The sequence below is a fragment of the Barbus barbus genome (assembly GCF_936440315.1).
Source record: "Barbus barbus genome assembly, chromosome: 45".
NCBI lineage: Eukaryota > Metazoa > Chordata > Actinopteri > Cypriniformes > Cyprinidae > Barbus > Barbus barbus.
In genome coordinates this window covers 4,533,109-4,554,255 of record NC_136723.1, presented here as the reverse complement: position 1 = coordinate 4,554,255, position 21,147 = coordinate 4,533,109, and the positions used below count along the sequence as shown (strand labels likewise).

Genomic DNA, 21,147 nt, shown 5'->3' with positions numbered 1-21,147 from the left:
ACTGAATTAAATTATATTTTAAAGTATATTAATTATGTATTATATGTATATATAACCTCTGATTCGGAGAAGATTGAAAACTCCTCACATGACCGCTACCGAACATCTGAACATAACGAAACAAATGCACATGTTTTGCAAAATGTAAACAAATGTATTTTGTGAAAATAGGCATTCCTCCTGGAAACGGTCGCGCAGAGCTAACGTGGGTTTGGCGGATGTTCATTTCATACTCTGAGACAGCTTATTGTATTTAAAATATAAGGTACATTTAGGCTAGGCTGGTTGGCTAGTCTTAGCTGGTTTAACCTGGTAGTAGCTGGTTTTAGCTGGTAGCCCAGCCGGGCTAGGCTGGTCAGGCTGGTTTTAGCTGGTTGTTCCAGCTGGTCTCCCAGCCTGGCCAGCTGGGAAAGTGGCCAAAACTCCTCTAAAACCAACCTGCTGACCAGCTATGACCAGCTAAGACCAGGTTGGATGACCAGCTAAAAGCAGCCAACCAGCTAAGGCTGGTTTTAGCTATTTTTTTTTCAGCAGGAATGTACAACAAACTGGTAATGTCATAGTGGTATCTTGTTCTCTAATCTAATGTAGCCTATCTATACCTGTGGAACCGTAGACAGCACACACGGTGTTCATCTAATAAAGATCTTCATAGCTAGCAATCAATAGCCTTTGCAGATTTGCTTTCAATTGACTGTAGATCCAAAGCCACGTCTTCAACACTCTTGATGTTACAACTCTGAGTGAGAACCGCTTCAGACGACTCTGGGAACTGAACGAATCATTCAAACTGATTCGCAAACCAATTCACTAGTTTGCCAACTGGTTTGATCAAGCCTTTGAACAGAATTGACTCAAAAGAATGAATCCTTCACGAATGGGCATCGCTCATTGCCCAGAGAAAAGTAGACGGCGCGTTTGGAATAAACTGAAGCATTTTTAACTTGTATTGCATTAAGATAAAGTAACGAGAGGAGCGTCGACAACAGTAAAGAAGTAAAAGTACCGTTTTCTCACTAATAAAATGTACTTGAGTAAGAGTAAAAGTACCCATCTTTAAATATACTCTAAAAGTATTAGTTACCCAAAAACATTACTCAAGTAAATGTAACTCCATACTACCGACATCTGGTTTTGTCATGGTAGCTACACGTCCCAAAAACAAACTATTACCATGGTACAGATCCAAGAAACATGTCATTTTGTATTATGGTCATTGTCCCCAAAACATGAATTAGTATGATAAACATGCAAAAAACACAAAACAACAACATGACTTTATCATGGTCCACATTCCAAAACCTGGAATTAAGGTCCTTGCACTGTCTGAAAGTCTGAAATTTTTGTATGCGTATTTTCGTATTCGTCATCCTAAAAATTCGTCAGGCACAGAAACCTTGCACACTGAGTCCGATGCGTATTAATTAATCCATTGAGAAAAATGAGCAAAACAGTACTAAATGGATCTTCAAGCTGTGAGGATAATTGTGTCCTCTCGCTTCTTAAAAAGAGAAAAAGAAAGGAAATATTGGGTCCAACCAATCCTATAGAGAGGAGCAGCGGGATTATCACGAGCGATTCAAAGTTTACTTCAGGATGTCAGTGGCTCAGTTTGATGCTTTGCTTGCGATACTAGAGCCACATGTCAGTGTGGATCTTCACAGTGCTTTGTGCTGTGAGACGAAGTGGATGAACTTGACAATCGCCATTCTGGATTTTGGCGTTCGTTTGTACGGTGACTAATGCTTGCGTCAGATGTTAAAAAACGCAGAAAATCGAACCTGATTTTTTTATGACGGACAAAAGTTTTGGAGGCAGTGTGAAACGTGATTGACACAACGTGAGGTCGTATTTATTGTTCAACGTGCAAAATGATAAACATGCAAAAAAAAAAAAAAAGTTTTTTTTGTCATGGTCAGAGTCACAAAAATGGAATTACCGTGATTTAAAAAACATAAAAAAAAGACATGGTAGGCCTTTACCTCCCAAAAACATGGCATCACTATGTGACCTTTTAACAAAATGTTGTTAGTGTAATGAGACCTAAAGTCCAGTCTGGCTTCAGTCACGGGAGGGATGTATTTCTTATCAGCTGGATTTATTCATAGAATAACATCAGGCCTGCATTCACACAGTTGTTTCCATTAGAAACATGTTCTCCCCGAGACCCTCAGCTGTCTGCGGTGTGCCGAGTAGCGTTCAGAATGTGAAATATTTTGTTGTGAAAAGGTAGTTTCACAACCATTACAATGATTTATAATTATTCAGGGTCAAATGCTAAAAAGCATTTCTTGTCAGCCTGTCTTATTTCATAACATGATTACTGAAGGGGGGATAAAAAAATACCTCTTTGTATACAGTTACTTAACATATAATCCGATGATGAGTATTTCTTTCCTTCTCTACTGCAGCACCCAGAATCACAACATTGCTTGAGACAGTGGATGCCTCTCTGGATCATAATGCTACTTTCATATGTGAGGTTGATTCATACCCTCAAGCTGATATTACATGGACGCGTAATAACTACCCGATACGGTTTGAACTTTCTTCATTAATTAACTTGATTCTTATTCTAAATAAAAACAAAACAGTTTCTCCTGTATAGTCATCTCAACAAAGTCTCAAACTGTGCTCAGGTTACCAGTGGTTTGTAAAGCATCTGCTTCTTGAATGCAGGTCTTACGATTCCAGATACATTATACGAGAAAATGGCCAAATGCTGATCATTCCCAATGTAAAGGATTCGGACAATGGAGAATACTGTTGCATTGCTAGCAATGGGATTGGAGAACCGGCCAAGAGCTGTGGAGCTTTACAGCTGAAGATGAGTATGTTCACATATGTGCTCTCATAACTCAGATAACAGACATCAGGATATTATATCAGAACTATCTGTTTCCACTTCATTTTTGTTCATGCTGCTTGCCAAATGATTGCTTTTGTATCTTAATAAAGGCTTGAAGGTTTTCATTTTCAGTTTGCATTCACTGACATTTCTGTGGTAAATTCAATGCTTTTTGATCCACATGGAAAGGAAGTGTTTGAATTTGAATGTTATAACAGAATATCAATTTCAGTGAAGTAAAGGTCACTCTAATGAACTATTTTTGTTTTCAGAGCCTCAAATCAAAAGACATCCTACTAACATGACATTGATAGTGGAGTCCAAAGCAGTGTTGCCATGTTTAACGTTAGGATATCCCAAACCTGACATATCCTGGATTAAAGAAGATGATTTGATAAAGGTATATGGATTGTCTTGTTTTAGTATTTAACATGTAATTTCTTCCCAGTATTTGTTGGTAAGACTGTAACAATGTATCAATCATTGTGTCCTTGTGTCTTGTAGGTTAACAGTCGTATATCAGTTTTGGAATCGGGTTCCCTAAAAATGAACAACATCAAGAAAGAGGACGCTGGACAGTATCGCTGTGTGGCCAGGAACAGTTTTGGAATCGTGTACTCCAAACCAGTCACTATTGAAGTACAAGGTATGGCATAAAATAGCTTTCAAACTCATTAATGTATTCTTGTCATTTTCAGGTTTTCTAATGCAATGACATTCTGACAATTTAAGTATGACTCAAGTTTCCAAATACTTTTAAGGTCATTTTATGTTTATGAGCCAATGACATAATGCTTGCACATTGATTCAAAAATTTAAATAGTAGACCTCTTTCATGATGAGCACATAGTGATTTATTATTATTACAATTATTATTATTATATTGGTGCAACCAATAGTAAGCAGTCATTTAAAATAGCATGATATTTGACCTTTGACCTAATTTGACCTTTTTATGACAAGCCAAGGTTAGTTAAGATTGTACAATGTCATGTGGTGCAACTCCGTAAAACGCAATGATATATTCTTCAATAATTCATGATATTTGTATAAAATAAATAAAAAATACACTGCCTTTAAGAAGTTTGGGATCAGTAATATTTTTAATGTTCTTAATGAAGTCTCTTATGCTCATCAAGGCTGTATTTATTTTAATCAAAAATACAGAAAAAACTCCCACTAATATTGTGAAATATTATTGCAGTTTCTAATATTGCTTTGCTATTTTAATATACTTTAAAATACAATTTATTCCTGTGACGCAGTGCTGCATTTTCATCAGCCATTACTCCATATATATATATACTTTTTTCTTTGATTCTTTGATGAATAAAAAGTTACAAAGAACTGAATTTCATATCACTTTTTATCCATTGCTGCATAAAACATTAATTTATTTTAATGAATAGACTCGTAGTGTGTATTGTAACAATATATATATATATATATATATATATATATTCAATAAACACTGTTCTTTTAAACTTTTTATTTATCAAATAATCCTGAAAAAAGTATCACAGGTCCCAAAAAAGTATTAAGCAGCACAACTGTTTCCAACATTGAATATAAATCAGTATATTAGACTGATTTCTGAAGGATTATGTGATACTGAAGACTGAGTAATGATGCTGAAAATACAGCTTTGATCACAGAAATAAATTATATTTTAACATACATTCACATAGAAAACTGTTATTTTAAATTGCAAAAATATTTCACAAAATTACAGGGTTTTTTTCCCCCCTGTAATTATTATGAAATAGATACAGCTTCGATGAGCATAAGAAATGTCTTAAAAAAAAAAAAAAAAAACGTTTGAACAGCAGTGTATATTTTCAATTAACATTTTTTTTTTAAATAATGTCTAATGACTTGATGTGCTCTAAGCTAGATTTTTAAAAGACTTTCCATTTTCTTATTCATCATTGACTTTCTTGTAGCTCCTGCCAAGATACTGAAAGTTCCCAAGGAGAAGAAAGTTCAGATCGGATCAGAGGTTACGCTGGAGTGTAACGCCACTGGCAACCCAATCCCATCCATAACTTGGCTTGAAAACGGCAATACGGTAAATCCTCTACTTTGCACTCATTTTTATCTCTCTCCCATCTTCCTTGCTTGCTCTGGCTCTACGGAGCAAATTAGTTGTACATTCATCCCATCTTACTGGACCAGAGAGCAGAGCTCAGTGTGTTCATGTTAAATGTCAGCCGGCATGGCTCAGATGCGCTGCCAGTACAGTGACATTCTGCAGATGCTTCGGTCTGTGCTGCTATTAACAGGATTCAAACTACAATCATTCCTCAGGCCGCTGATCGGACAGCAGCAATAAAGTTTAAGCCATACTGAGATCAAGAAAAGAATTCAAAACACATTATCATTATTTGGGATCGTTTTTCATTGTGGATTTTGGTAGACAGATACAAAGGGAACCGAAAACTGATCAGTCTTACTTGAAGATATTGTCTGAAAACAAACGTGTAAGTCTTTAAATCCAAGAGAATGCAAGATTCAAATTTCTCAGGCTTCTGAACAAGCTCTGCTGTCTCTGTTTTCATTTGGATACCAGCAATCATATTTTAATACGATATTTTTTGAGATATGTGTAGATAAATATTGGTTTGGCTCAGCGGCTGTGGTTGAAACTTCTATTTTTTGGCACGATGTGTAACATCAGTAAGTAGTGAAGTAGAGAATGATCTCTCCGCTTGAGGCCATATTTTTCCTAAATATGGAGGATTTAACCCCTGGATGACCAAACTGCTATATTTTCTCTTGTGTTTGGGTGATCTTTTTGTTGTAGAATGTTTTAGGTTGCACTAGTATCTACTGTACACTAGGTTTGCACATATACACTTTCATTTATGCACAAACATTTTATTTTGATGTATTTATTTTATACATATTGTGTTGACATACATACAAATTAAATTAAATTAAATTAAATTAAATTTTAAATTAAATTAAATTAAATTAAATTAAATTTAATTTAATTTAATTTAATTTGTGGAACATATATTATAAATTATATAATATTGATGACAAAGTGTTATTGTAATAATTTGTCTCTTTACCTTTTTTTTGGTATTTGTGGAACAGATATTATACAAATCTGATTAATTAGTTCAGTAAAACTAAATCAAGGTAAGAAATTTTGCATTGGCAACTGTAAACAAACAAACCAACACACAGACAGACAAACAAACAAATAAATAAATACTTTTATATTTTATATTATATTTATACTTTTATATTACTTGTCATTTAGGCATTAGAATATCATTGGGTTGCAAGACCAAATCATTAAATATTTTGCCTTTGGAGCTCTTTTCACTAATAATCTTGTGTATAGTAATAGTTAATAAAAAGCATTTATATTGTTATGATGAATAGTTAGAGCTGTCAGAGCAGATAGATAAAGATAGAGAGGTGAACTTTGACCTCTGACATGCAAAGCATCCCTGAAACCCGTGCGATGTTATTAGATGGATGATTAAAATGAGTCGTCTGAATGTGTATCTAGCAGGACTCGCAGCTCATTAGTTTTCTTTAGCCTGATGAAGTGCTTCTAAAATCAGCTGCATGAGCACTTTGTCAAATATAGAGCCGTGATCGACATTCCTACAGGCTCTCATGATCGTCTCATAAACTCAGCAAAACACATTAGCAAAATAGCAGGAGTCTTAGCACATCTAAACGATAAATAGAGGGATTTGTTATAATAGTTGGAATAATCATGTGACCCATCACTTCTATTCTATTCTGCACATATACTGTACAGTGGAGATCGCTAGTGACTATTTTGTACTACAAAAACAAATAGTCCCACGTTGCAGGGTGTATAATTTCTGTGCTATTAAAGATAATATCATAAATGTTTTATTTATAAAAAATAGTTGATTAGATGAGCCATATATATGCACATCTGCGTATGTACATCTGGATTTCTATTAATGCAGAAATAATAATTTGTAGCTGTTATATTGCATGGCTACTTGCAAGAAGATTGTTTTGATTGTTATTATTATAACGTCTACCTTTGAGGTCTGTAAAATTATTATTATTATTATTTGATCATTTTTAATGTCTTCTGCTCACCAAGGATGCAATTATTTGAGCAAAAGTACAGTAAAAACAGTAATAATGTAAAACATTTTTACAATTTAAAATGTTTTTTTTATGTGAATATACTGTATATTATTATTGTGATCAAAGCTGAATTTTCTGCATAATGACTCTAGACTTCAGTGTCACATGATCCTTCGGTAACCAATAAGCATGTATTATTATTATTATTACCAATGCTGTTGTGCTTCATATTTTTATATAGTCTCCTGTGTCTTTTAAATTGCACACATTGTCATTTTATAAAGTGTAGAGGCATTACGGTACTTAAAGCATGTGAGGGTGTACCTGCTATGATTTGTTTGTTGTGTGTAGATTTCCGGCGCGTCAGTGGAGGAGACTCTGGTGGATGAAGTCATTGTGTCTGTTCTGCGTGTGGTGGTTCGTAAACCAGCTCTCTACACCTGTCAGGCTACTAACCAGCACAGCGGAGGAGCCAACACCGTCAAAGCCACAGCCAAAATAACCGTCTCAGGTGAGCTGATTCCTACTCGATTCACTAGACTGTCTGCTGCTTTGTCCCTAAAAAGCCACAAATTTCTCGTTTTTGATACTCAACTGTAAAAAAAAAAAAAAAATTATATAAAAAGAACCATTTTATTGCAGTAACAATCAATATAGTTACTATGCTATTTAGCAGGAGGTACAGCTAACATGGTAAATATTTATATGGGTTATAAACTCTGAGTATATGTGTGATATGAAACAGTATTTTATGTATGCCAGCTGTCATCATAACTGTTATCGCTGTCAAACGCCTGTTATCTGCTGCATATTAGATGTTACGAACAGGCTTTCATGATGATTAGTCTGTTATGAACTTTTGGTACCTTAAAACAGCTGAAGTATCACTATTATAAACAAAAGATTTAACATTGTGTCCAAATGATCCTATAGTACATGTACAGTCATGGCCAAAAATATTGGCACCCTTGGAAATATGATCAAAGAAGGCTGCGAAAATTAATCTACATTGTTAATCCTTTGACGAAATCTAACCTTTCATTGGATAATAACAATTTAACATGGGGGGAATGTCCAGGACCTCAAGCAGAAATATAGGCCCACAACATCAAAAATACAGCAGTATATTTCATTGTACACATGGGGTACTTTTTATCCCTGTGTTCACCAAACCCATCTTGAGTGTTTGCTGCTAAAAAGCTCATTTTTTAGTTTCATCTGACCATAGAAGCCAGTCCCATCTGAAGTTCCAGTCGTGTCTGATAACTGAATATGTTGGAGTTTGTTTTTGGATGAGTGAGGAAAATTTTTCTTGAAACCCTCCCAAACAACATGTGGTGATGTAGGTGCTGTTTGAATATATTTTTTTAAGGTTTTCTGACCTTTCTCTCCAGCTGTGGTCCTTGGAGAGTCTTTAGCCACTCAAACTCTCTTTCTCACCGTGCATTAGGACGATATAGACACACGTCCTCTTCCAGGCAGTTTCGTAACATTTTCTGTTGATTGGAAATTCTTAATTATTGCCCTGATGGTGGAAATGGGAATTTCACTGCTATAGCTCTTTTCTTAAAGCCACTTCACTAATTTGTGAAGCTCAATTATCTTTTGCTGCACATCAGAAATATATTCTTTGTTTTTTCTCATTGTGATGGAAGATTAAGGGAATTTGGGCTTTGTTTGCCTTCCTATTTATATTTCTGTGAAACAGGATAATTTCATGTTCATAATCACATACATGTACATAATCTTACCGAACCCAAACTTTCAAACAGTAGTAAAATACCATAATATATATACATATACCGCCTTGATAAATATCATAGCACTAGATCACACAGTCAGAGTACCAAGTTACCACTGGAGTGTATTATTGTCAGGCTGTGATGTCAGCAGTCATAATGTTTTAGCAAAATCAATTTGAAATGCTTCTGCTGATAAAGGCCCATGAAAGAAGTCTTGTAAACACCTCCCTGCTGTGACCCACTGTTTCAGCCATATGCTTCTCTGGCTGCTCTGTGTAAATATGAAGTGACTGCTCTCGAAGTTTCAGCAGCTGTGTTTCTGCTGCCAGTATTTCACTCAGCTTCCCCTGTGTTTGCATAGCTGTTCTTTTGCCTCCTCCAAGCCCCGAAATACATCCTTGTGCAAACATGCCCCAAAAGCCGTCTTGTGCCGCTTGAGCTATGTAGAGAAGGTGTACAATATGATTAGGCAATACGGCACTGAATTATTGAATTAACTGAATAATATATGCCTGTGTTGATCTTTTTGTTACCAAAAAAATTACCAACAAGTACCAGCATTTCCCTATTACATGGCTCTCTGGTATACATATCTGGTATATATATCGTATTGGTCAATCACTATTCTGAAATATATTTATTGTTATTTGTTTCTTATGGAAGTGGTATCTAAAAAGAAAGACCTCAAGTCCGTAAACTGTTTGCTACTGTGAAGTAGGTTCTTGAGGCCTGTCACATTAAAATCAGGAGGGCCATTAAACTTCACACCTTCTGTATCTGCAGAAAGACCCCCGTGCTCTGTGTGTGTCCTCGTCTCATTCACACAATCACTGCGTCACAGAAGCATGTTCAGGCCTGCAGCAAGCATGTGTTGCTCTCTGACATTAAGCAGATATTGTTTGTGTTCTTCTCTCTTCTTCGGTCTGTTTCTGGTGATGGACTCTGGATCCTGTAACTTTCCCATAGAATGGAGGTAAGAATGTAATTTACATCCTATTAAGTGGTACTTTAACAGGCAGTATACCTTGTGGCCGTATTTTCTCTATGGATTTTACCTGGGTAAATCTCACAAAATCTGTTAAGAACTTGCCTGGGTTTCACCCCGAAATTAAAAGAAATGTTGGCATTATTAAGGCCTTATTTGCATGATTGTTAAACACATTACCTAGCACCTTTCTCACTGTACGGCAAAAAAAACCCCATCATGCTCTTGTGCAAAAAACAAAACAAAAAACAGATAGAAAAACAGATGTATTATTTAAAATAAATCGAGTAGAGGATATGTGCAATTGTCTTAATTAAAAAAAAAGAAAAGGCTTAAGGGTGTTTTTTTCTACCTGTTTTTAATTGTCATTGTTAGTGATTATTTAATTTAATTTAAATTTATTTTATTTAAAAAAAATTTTTTTTGATTTTATTTTTAAATAAATTGATGCATTACAATGATCAACAATGACATTTATATGATATTACTGTTTTTACTGTTCTTTTGATCTAACTAATGCAGTCTTGGTGAGCAGAAGAGACTTCAGAAACCAAAAAACTTATGAATGGGACATACATAATACATATTGGGTGGGGGTGTGTTGAATTGTCTTCTAATGTAAATAATGTGTAAAAAAAATTTTTACATGAAAAATATTATGCATTTATTTATTTATTTATATTGTAATTAAATGTTTTTGTGAGATTCACCACACTATGATTGAGTGTTGATAGTCAATCATGTTACTAGGTCTGGTCACTCAATATGACGTTGTCTTTAGTCTGAGAGCTATGGAAATACAATTGATAAAAAATCTTCATAATCTAAAAGTATATTGCATGGCTCAAGCTGACTGCTTATGAAGTCAGTCCAGTCAGTTTCTTCAAGAGCATGCGTTTACACTTAGAAGAGCTGTTTCATTGGAAAGAGCTGCTCAAATTGAGTCAGTGTGTCTCTGTTGATTGAAATGATAAATGTAAATATACACATGTGCTGGATAATGCAGTACACTCCCGCCGTCAAACCACACGCGTCATATAGTCTAAGTTACACATGAACTGAAATAAACCGAGCTATTATCCTACAGTTCAGATTCATCATCTGGATGCAATTAGAACGAAGTTACACAGACTGAATTAATTATGACAACTGCTCCTTATTTCTGTCAGTTGTGCAGTGTGTACATGAGTCAGCACGCAGTCACAGTCAGTCATGTTTGGAAGCCTTGAAGGGACATCTTTACATAACTGAACCATTCTGTTTAGTAGAAGTCAATGATGGAGGGCAAAGTTACTCTTTGACAACTTACAAACTCATAAACAAAAAATCTCATAAACACAGTTTGTTATTATTTCTGAGGAGAGGAGAGCTGTTACGTTTCAAAACCATCAGACTTAAGAGTTTTATCTGGCATACAATTAAATTGAGTAAAAAATGTAAATTGAAGGAGGGACCCAAGTAATATATTGGAGCCAAAGTATTTAAATGTGCTCTTTTCACTTTAGCATGCTTTAAGACGATAATAATATATTTCAAAATAATATACTTAAGTGTAAACTAAGTGTAAAGTTTTCGGACACCGAATTCCATGTTTTTTGCAATTAAATGAAAATATACAGTATAATAGTTTACATTTATTTTAAATGCAAATAGCTGAAATTTAGAAAGGCTTTTTAACCACTTAAATAGGACTTAAGCACATCTTTATGTGTAATTTCAAAATAAAATGTTTTAATGTGATTTCTACTGAAACTTAGTATCTAAATATATTTATAATTACTGTGTGTATACTGTGTGTATTTATTATGTATATATAAATACAAACACATGTATATATTTAAGAAAAATATGTTATGTTTATATATGAAATATATTTATTCATAATATAAAATATAATAATATGGATATATAAATGTATAATCATGTAAATATTTTCAAAATATATACTGTATGTAAATATACACAGTACACATACATATATAATGATATAAATAACACTGAATTACTCTACAAGTATACATTCACTACAATTAAGTGCACTTCTTTTTAAAAGAGTTGACTTGGACCATTAAACGGCCCCCAGAACATATGTAAAGAACAGCCTATAGCAGCCACCCAGAACGCCTTTGCAACCGCATAGCATTTGCTGTGTTTAATGGTGCATTGTGATGTCTTATCTGATTTAGACTGTACAAAGGCAGCGCTGGCTACTGCAGCACATACAGAGGCGTCGTGTGTCGGAACGAGCTCCATCGGGACGCGCTGGTGTTTTTCAACTACTCTCTACCAAACCCGGAGGACATGCAGGAGTACCTGGCCGAGAGCGCATGGGGGGAGCTGGACGGGGTGAGCTCATTCTGCAGGCCCGCCGCTAGATCACTGCTCTGTCACGCCACCTTCCAGGACTGCAACCCATCTGGACTCGGACCAGCACCCAAACCCATCTGCAGGTAATGCAGAGTATAACCAGAAAATATACAGTAAACCAGAAGAGGCCAAAGAAACATATAGGCTATGAGTCATTATTTGTTAACTGGATCAGATTTCATAACATTGCATCAGAAAAAAGCATATCTTTACTGAAACAGCACTGGTGAGCTGTGAAACATTAACCTTTTGATAAATGGCTGGCCTTTAGCTCTTATTCTGTACTTACATGATGTCACAACAGCATTAGGAATGTAATTGATTTTTAATTAAGAACTAAAATGAAAAAAGCAACAAAAAAACAAAAAAACAAACAAACATGAAATTTCAGCTTTGCCATCACAGGAACAAATTATCTACCAGTTATTGTCTAGCAGTTTCTGCAAAAAAAAAAAAAAAAAAAAAAAAAAAAAAAATATATATATATATATATATATATATATACAAAACACAGCGGAAACAAGTCGCAACACAGAGAAATGAGCACAACACAATGGAAACAAGTCGCAACACAACACAATTAGCACAACACAATGGAAATGAGCAGCAACATAGATAAATTAGCACAACACAACGGAAACAAGTCGCAACACAACAAAATTAGCATAACACAAAGGAAACGAGCCGCAACACAGAAAAATTAGCACAACACAATGGAAACAAGCCTCAACACAGCGATTTTAGCACAACACAACAGAAACAAGTCGCAACACAACGAAATTAGCACAACACAACGGAAACAAGTCGCAACACAACAAAATTAGCATAACACAACGGAAACGAGCCGCAACACAGAGAAATTAGCACAACACAATGGAAACAAGTCGCAACACAACAAAACTAGCATAACACAACGAAAATCAGTCGCAACACAAAAAAATTAGCACAACACAACAGAAACAAGTATCAACACAACAAAATTAGCATAACACATTGGAAACGAGCCTCAACACAGCGAAATTAGCACAACACAACAGAAACAAGTCGCAACACAACAAAATTAGCATAACACAACGGAAACGAGCCGCAACACAGAGAAATTAGCACAACACAATGGAAACAAGTCACAACACAAAAATTAGCATAACACAACAGAAATGAGCCGCAACACAAAACAATTAGCACAACACAATGGGAACAAGTCGCAACACAACAAAATTAGCACAACACAACGGAAACAAGTAGCAACACAGCAAAATTAGCACAACACAACGGAAACAAGTCGCAACATAGCAAAATTAGCACAACACAATGGAAACAATTCCCAACACAGTGAAATTAGTACAACACAACGGAAACAAGTCGCAACACAACAAAACTAGCATAATACAACGAAAATCAGTCGCAACACAAACAAATTAGCACAACACAATGGAAACAAGTCACAACACAAAAATTAGCATAACACAACCGAAATGAGCCGCAACACAAAACAATTAGCACAACACAATGGGAACAAGTCGCAACACAACAAAATTAGCACAACACAACGGAAACAAGTAGCAACACAGCAAAATTAGCACAACACAACGGAAACAAGTCGCAACATAGCAAAATTAGCACAACACAATGGAAACAAGTCACAACACAACAAAATTAGCACAACAAAACGGAAACAAGTCGCAACACAATAAAATTCGCACAACACAACGGAAATGAGCCGCAACACAGAGAAATTACCACAACACAACGGAAACAAGTCGCAACACAAAAAAATTAGCACAACACAACAGAAATTAGCAGAAACACAGAGAAATTAGCAAAACACAATGGAAACGAGCTGCAACACAACAAAATTAGCACAACACAATGGAAACAAGTCGCAACACAACAAAATTAGCACAACACAATGGAAACAAGACGCAACACAAAAAAAAAATTTGCACAACACAACGAAAACAAGTCGCAACACAAAAAAAAATTTGCACAACACAACGAAAACAAGTCGCAACACAACAAAATTAGCACAACACAATGGAAACAAGTCGCAACACAGAGAAATTAGCACAACAAAACGAAAACAAGTCGCAACACAACAAAATTAGCACAACACAACAGAAACAAGTTGCAACACAATAAAATTAGCACAGCACAATGGAAACGAGCCGCAACACAGAGAAATTAGCACAACACAATAGAAACAATTAGCAACACAGCGAAATTAGCAGAACACAACGGAAACAAGTCTCAACACAACAAAATTAGCATAACACAATGAAAACGAGCCGCAACACAGAGAAATTAGCATAACACAACCGAAATGAGCCGCAATACAAAGAATTTAGCACAACACAACGGAAACAAGTCGCAACACAACAAAATTAGCCTAACACAACGGAAAGGAGCCGCAACACAGCGAAATTAACACAACACAACGGAAACTAGCCGCACAACAGAGAAATTAGCACAACACAACGGAAAAAAGTCGCAACACAGCGAAATTAGCACAACACAACGGAAACAAATCGCAACACAACAAAATTAGCATAACACAACGGAAATGAGCCGCAGCACAGAGCAATTAGCACAACACAATGGAAACAAGTCGCAACACAGCGAAATTAGCACAACACAACGGAAACAAGTCGCAACACAGCAAAATTAGCACAACACAATGGAAACAAGTCGCAACACAACAAAATTAGCACAACACAATGGAAACAAGACGCAACACAAAAAAAAAATTTGCACAACACAACGAAAACAAGTCGCAACACAAAAAAAAATTTGCACAACACAACGAAAACAAGTCGCAACACAACAAAATTAGCACAACACAACAGAAACAAGTTGCAACACAATAAAATTAGCACAGCACAATGGAAACGAGCCGCAACACAGAGAAATTAGCACAACACAATAGAAACAATTAGCAACACAGCGAAATTAGCAGAACACAACGGAAACAAGTCTCAACACAACAAAATTAGCACAACACAACGGAAATTAACCGCAACACAGGCAAATTTGCACAACAAAACGAAAACAAGTCGCAACACAACAAAATTTGCAAAACACAATGGAAACGAGCCGCAAAACAGAGAAATTAGCACAGCACAATGAAATTAGCATAACGCAACAAAATTAGCGCAACACAACGGAAACAGCCACAACACAACGAAATTAGCAAAACACAATGGAATCGAGCCACAACACAATTAAATTAGCACAACACAACAGAAACAAGTCACAGCACAATGAAATTAGCACAACACAACAAAATTAGCACAACACAACGGAAACAAGTCGCAACACAGCGAAATTAGCACAACATAATGGAAACAAGTTGCAAGACAACCAAATTAGCACAACACAACTGAAATGAGCCACAACACAGCGAAATTAGCACAATTCAATGGAATTAGAACAACACAATGGGAACAAGCCACAACACAACGGAAACAAGCCGCAACACAAAGGAATTAGCACAACACAATAGAAACAAGCTCTGATATTAGGGACACAGCAAAACTAGCACAGCAAAACAAAATTAGTTCTATGCATTGTGTTGTGGCGATTTCGTTGTGTTGTGCACTGCTGGGCCCCCGTAAGAAACAGGTGTATTTATATTATATTGTGCACATATATATTTGTATTATATTATATTTAATTTACTTAATATATTTTAAATAATTAAATAATTTAAAATTATAATTTTAGTTTGAAAATAAAATAAAATAAAATTAGTCAAATGTAGTCTACTTTATGACATTATTTTCCTCAGGCACAGACACGACACCACATACAAAAAAAGACCCATAGTGCTATTTAGTAAGCAGTCATTTAGTAGATGCTTTTATCCAAAGCAAGTCACAGTAGTGGAGCAACCTGAGGTTTGCTTATCATGCTTGAGCAAACAATGGTGGTTGACCCAGAAACCAGAAAGTTTTCAAATGCGAGCCCTAAGCTTTAACCACTAAACCACCCATGCTATATATATATATTTCTACATACACTGTGCTGTTGTGTCACAGGGAGCACTGTCTGGCAGTGAAAGAGCTGTACTGTTATAAGGAGTGGCGCTCTGCTGAGGAAAGATCTCATCGAGGGTTCCCACATAGCATCATTCTCCCAGAATGCACCTCTCTACCCAGCCAACGAGCAGACCCATCCTCTTGCACAGCGGTTCCTTACGTTGGTAAGCATGACACGCTTTGGGGCTGATTGTCAATGATGCTCATAAAGCATCCATCCCATGAAAACAATGGGTGGAAAAACCGCCACGTATGGTTCTTGGCAGGACAATGCTGTAGATTTTATTTGTTTATGTGAAATGCCTTGTGAGGACAGCAGACCTGTAGATGGACAAGATTAGGGTGGTTTATAGCCAAAGCATGTGAGGAAGTTGAGGAGGTTGGACAGCTGAGTAAATGTTCCCATCTTAATGTTTCCATGCCATGTTTGCAAGCTGTTGTCTTGTTCATGGATTGGTAAAATTTAGTGGGAAACAGCAAATAAATTATAATTATATACTGCAGGAGAGTGACAATTATGTTGTGTATATCTTCTAGAAATGATCTGCATGACAGAAAAATAATTAAACATAATGAGTAAAATAAATAATTCATTTAAAAACACTTTTTTTGTGTTATACAGATCTCAATAAAGGCCAAGTTACAAGTAAGTGAGACTTTGACTCTGTTTTCTTCATATGTGGTGGGGTGTAAAAGCTGGAGAGATATAGAGATTTATTTTTATTTACACTTGCATGTGAACTACTTTTTTATATATAAATAATAATAATAATAATAATAAATCATGTAATAATTTGATTTGATTTGATCAAATTAATAGTAATTATTAATTATTACATTATTTTAAAACAGATGACAGATGTTTTGTTTATTAAAACAAAAAACAGACCTTTGGACTCCAGCATTAAACTACAATAATTATTATAAAAGCACAAATGTCTGTATATTTGACCATTTACAGTTTATATGTTCTTTAGCAACATGCTACAATGACAAAGGAAGATTTTACCAAGGAACTCACAACTTGACATCATCTTCCATTTCCTGTCAGCGATGGAACCAGCAGGTAAATATTTGTTTTAAAATCAGAATAACAAAATTGACAAATAAATGTTCCTATACTCTTATTTTGTGCAATTATTTAATGCTTTTTTTCTGAAGAAAGTTTAATCTTCACAATCTTGTAATAACTAGTTCTATCTCCTATTCACCAAGGATGATGTAATCTAGGCCGCATGGGCAGGCGAAATAATGTTAGCTAGTAGATAGACAAGTAGCTATTTATTTAAGTTCAAGTTCAAGTTTATTTGTATAGCGCTTTTTGCGATACAAATTGTTGCAAAGCAGCTCTACAGGAAATTAAGTTTCCACAATATATTTATATATTGCAGAACCTTAATATATTTAACTTATGGCAAAATTTGGTAATTATGTATGTTGTCTGAGCATTGGCATCCTCTGAGGTCCTCTGAGGGGTTGGCATCATCTTATCTCAGGTGTTCAGTCATCTCAGATCATTTAAGGGTTGCATCCAGACTGAAGCTTCTGTAATTCCTAGTTACCATGGGATGTTAATCCCGTGGCAGAAACAGATAAACTTTATCTTTAGATTACTGTTACAGGTAATGCAGCCTGTCTAGTCTTCAACAATGGTTAATACAGTCATGTGATAAAGATTACGACAATAATAGCTAATAACAATATTTTTGACAAAGATATGCTATTGGCATATGCCAAGATGCTCTGGAGGAGGATTTAACCAGCATTGCTAAGTATTGGGCAAAGGGTTAGAATTGCACATAATAATAATAATAAATATTCATTTTAACATGCTATCATTTTCCCCTGTGGCTATAATCATATGCACTTTTTTTAATGTCACTATCCTCTAACTATAACCTACCCCTAAAGAATCCGAATGCTGCACGTTGGCATGCGCTCAGTGACCTTCAGAAGATATGTACAGAGGAAACTAATGTTTTTACAGCAAAAACAATGGAGGGTCAAAATACATAATTCCAGGGGTTCCTTTGAAATGAAGTTTTGAATGGAGAAGATTTTGTATCTTTTTCAAAACAGTGTGGAAAAGTTTAATGCATGCGGTGGGTTTCAACCTGGCAGTGCTGGAAATATTAGGGACAATGGGAATATTGAATTTAGCCACAGAGGTTTGAGTTTCTTGGTTGACCGCTCTGTTTTTATCCCAATCAGGATCCCCATCAGCATAGACTCTCTGTAGATGTGATTCCTGAGTTGCAAAATGCAGAAAACTACTGTCGTAACCCAGGCGGAGAGAGCGATAGGCCATGGTGCTACACCACAAACCCTATAGTGCGCTGGGAGTACTGTCTAGTGCCCAAATGTGGGGAAGGTATATAAATGTATATCTCACTAATAAATAAGATAAACTAGAACAACGCTGAGAAAATTCTAAAATCTTTTTGACGTAGCTAAAGGTAGCTAATGCTAGATTGTCAGCTAACTCTGAAATATAAAACAAATGCTGGTCCTGGCTTATAATTATTTTTCTTTTCTTCAGTTATGAGTGTGAAGACTGCACCCTCCATTACAAAACCGGTCCAGATTTACCCACCTCCTCCTGTGTCTACAGTCTACTCAATGAGCGTTATCATCTTCATAATTTCTGGCTTCGCTGGGGTGGCCTTCTTTACCATACTCATCCTCATGTGCCACAGGCGAAAGAAAATGTGGCAAAAGAGGAAAAGGTGAATAATGGACTGAAAAGTCAATACAATTACCTGCACTGGGATTAGTTGATGGCTCAAACCTTTAGAATATGGTTCCTCAAATTCAGTCCTGGAGGGCCAATGTCCTGCAGAGTTTAGCTCAAACCCTGATCAAGCTTACCTTCCTGTGATTTCCTAGTGATTCTGAAGACCTTGATTAGCTTGCTCAGTTGTGTTTGATCAGGGTTGGGGCTAAACTCTGCAGGGCATTGGCCCCCCAGGGGTGGATTAGAGGAACCCTGCTTTAGGATTTGTGATCCATGAGGACTGATGTAGGACATGGGGTGCCTGTAGAGTTTATTTCCAACCCTGCACCTGACGATCTTAATTAGCTGGTATAACTTTGTTTGATCAGGGTTGGAGCTGAATTGCAGAAAGTAAAGACTTCAGGAACAGGATTGGGCATACTTGCTGTATGTAACAAGATGTATCAAGTAGGGAGGGCATTGGTCTCAACATCTGTTGTTGGTCCTGAAACAACATTCCTATTAAACAATCATAGTCCAAATCCTAAATCTAACCCTAGCAGGACACACAATCAAAATCACTCTAGTGCAGGGATGGCCAACCCTGCTCCTGGTGGGATACCATCCTGCAGAGTTTAGCTCCAACCCTAATCAAACACACCTGAAATCAAAGTGTTCAGGATGATTTGAAAACAAAGGTTTATTGGAGCAAGATTGGAACTGAAATCTGCAGGAATGTAGCCCTTTAGGAGCAGAGTTGGCTATCCCATATCTCATAAATTCTGCTCCAACATATTTGTCTGTAATGCTCAAGTAATCCTGGACATCTTGGTTAGCAAAACTTTGCAGGAAGGTGGCTCTCCTGGAGAATTGAATGCCCTTGCTCTTGAGAACTCTCTCAATAAATGTACTTGAATTTGCGTTGAAGGTTGTATCATTTAAATTATTAGCTAAATGCATCTAAACAACACAGTTGTGCTTCTATGTTCAGTAGGGTGCTGGAGACGCCTACTCTGAACACCCTCCCCTCAGAGCTCCTGCTGGACAGACTTCATCCCAACCCCATGTACCAACGACTGCCTCTCCTTCTCAACTCTAAGCTCCTCAGTCTCGAATATCCACGCAACAACATTGAATATGTCCGTGATATTGGAGAGGGGGCCTTCGGTAGGGTGTTTCAGGCAAGGTGAGAGCTACAAAATGTTACAAGCAAATGTAACACCAGTGGTGCTAATGTTTGTCCTGGTTTGCCACTGTCAGTGTTTATACAGACAGTCCATCACATGATTTCTTTTGTAGGGTTTTGTCAGAGTGAACTTTCATAGTATGTGAATGATTAAGTGAACCCAGTTTAAGGACAATGACTGAACTCTCAGAAACTCTCACCAGTTAGAATGGCTCACCAGTTAGATCTGAGACAACATAAAGCAAGAAACATCATGCAAAGGTTTGACGTGTACAGACCAAATAGTCCTGATATCAGATATATAGAGACCCCTGGGAAGTACAGCAGTGGGTAAAATGTATACACCATATGGCTGTCTCCTGAAATAGGATCTTGGATAGGTCTAGTAAACATGTGATGTGTTTCAATATGAAACTTCCCAGTAGACACTATCGTGTGAGCGAGCCCTGCTGAGGTGGTTATTTATAGACACCCATTAGAAAAGTGTTTACTTCTCCAGGAACACACAGGAGCCTTCGGCACAGGAAGTGCAATCTTAATGGTATTCGAAGCTGGTTCTTGAGTTAGTGCCATTGTGGTTCTGTTTCCAAGGTTTGGCATCACCATTTAAACTATTTTGAAAGGCTTTATGATCTGTTTGTCAATTTGTGACAGAGAAAGCTGGTTTGAGATCAGTGAAGGTAGCCTGTTACTCCAGGCCAAGAAAGTAATTTCTCAGTTAAGCAAGTTAGACTACTATACCTACTACATTACTTCAAACGCAGGATAAAAACTCACAAAATGATTGATGTTCCAGGTTTGTATTGCTACAAATCCCTCAACATGATCAGAAAATTACTACAATGTGATTCCCAATATGCCTGCTGTTCTTTAGAGCCCCTGGTCTTTTGCCGATGGAGCCGTTCACCATGGTGGCAGTAAAGATGTTGAAGGAGGAAGCCTCAGCTGATATGCAGAATGACTTTCAAAGAGAAGCTGCACTCATGGCTGAGTTTGATCACCCCAACATTGTCCGTCTCCTGGGTAATGTATCTCAACTGTATGCCTTCAAAGGCTTGCACCATACATCTGCTTGAGGACTTTCCTAAAATGAACCACATCTGCTTCCTATTACACTTATGTCCTTTCCTCAAGGGTACCACACGATTGAAAAAGCCTTAAAATAGCTTGACTTATCCATTTC

General features: G+C 36.4%; 1 protein-coding gene across 1 annotated transcript in view; it reads left to right on the top strand.

The window, feature by feature from the left end:
• LOC306864237 (muscle, skeletal receptor tyrosine protein kinase-like) overlaps positions 1-21,147 on the top strand; it is a 30,209-nt gene that overhangs the window by 6,845 nt on the left and 2,217 nt on the right. The window contains exons 2-16 of the mRNA XM_079408089.1: positions 2,412-2,538; positions 2,680-2,831; positions 3,121-3,248; positions 3,353-3,494; positions 4,792-4,916; positions 7,289-7,448; positions 9,646-9,652; positions 11,851-12,114; positions 16,066-16,229; positions 16,688-16,711; positions 17,043-17,131; positions 18,277-18,436; positions 18,605-18,791; positions 19,770-19,964; positions 20,839-20,987. Coding sequence (XP_079264215.1) covers positions 2,412-2,538; positions 2,680-2,831; positions 3,121-3,248; positions 3,353-3,494; positions 4,792-4,916; positions 7,289-7,448; positions 9,646-9,652; positions 11,851-12,114; positions 16,066-16,229; positions 16,688-16,711; positions 17,043-17,131; positions 18,277-18,436; positions 18,605-18,791; positions 19,770-19,964; positions 20,839-20,987 — 2,073 coding nt within the window. The remainder of the gene's footprint in view (positions 1-2,411; positions 2,539-2,679; positions 2,832-3,120; positions 3,249-3,352; positions 3,495-4,791; positions 4,917-7,288; positions 7,449-9,645; positions 9,653-11,850; positions 12,115-16,065; positions 16,230-16,687; positions 16,712-17,042; positions 17,132-18,276; positions 18,437-18,604; positions 18,792-19,769; positions 19,965-20,838; positions 20,988-21,147) is intronic.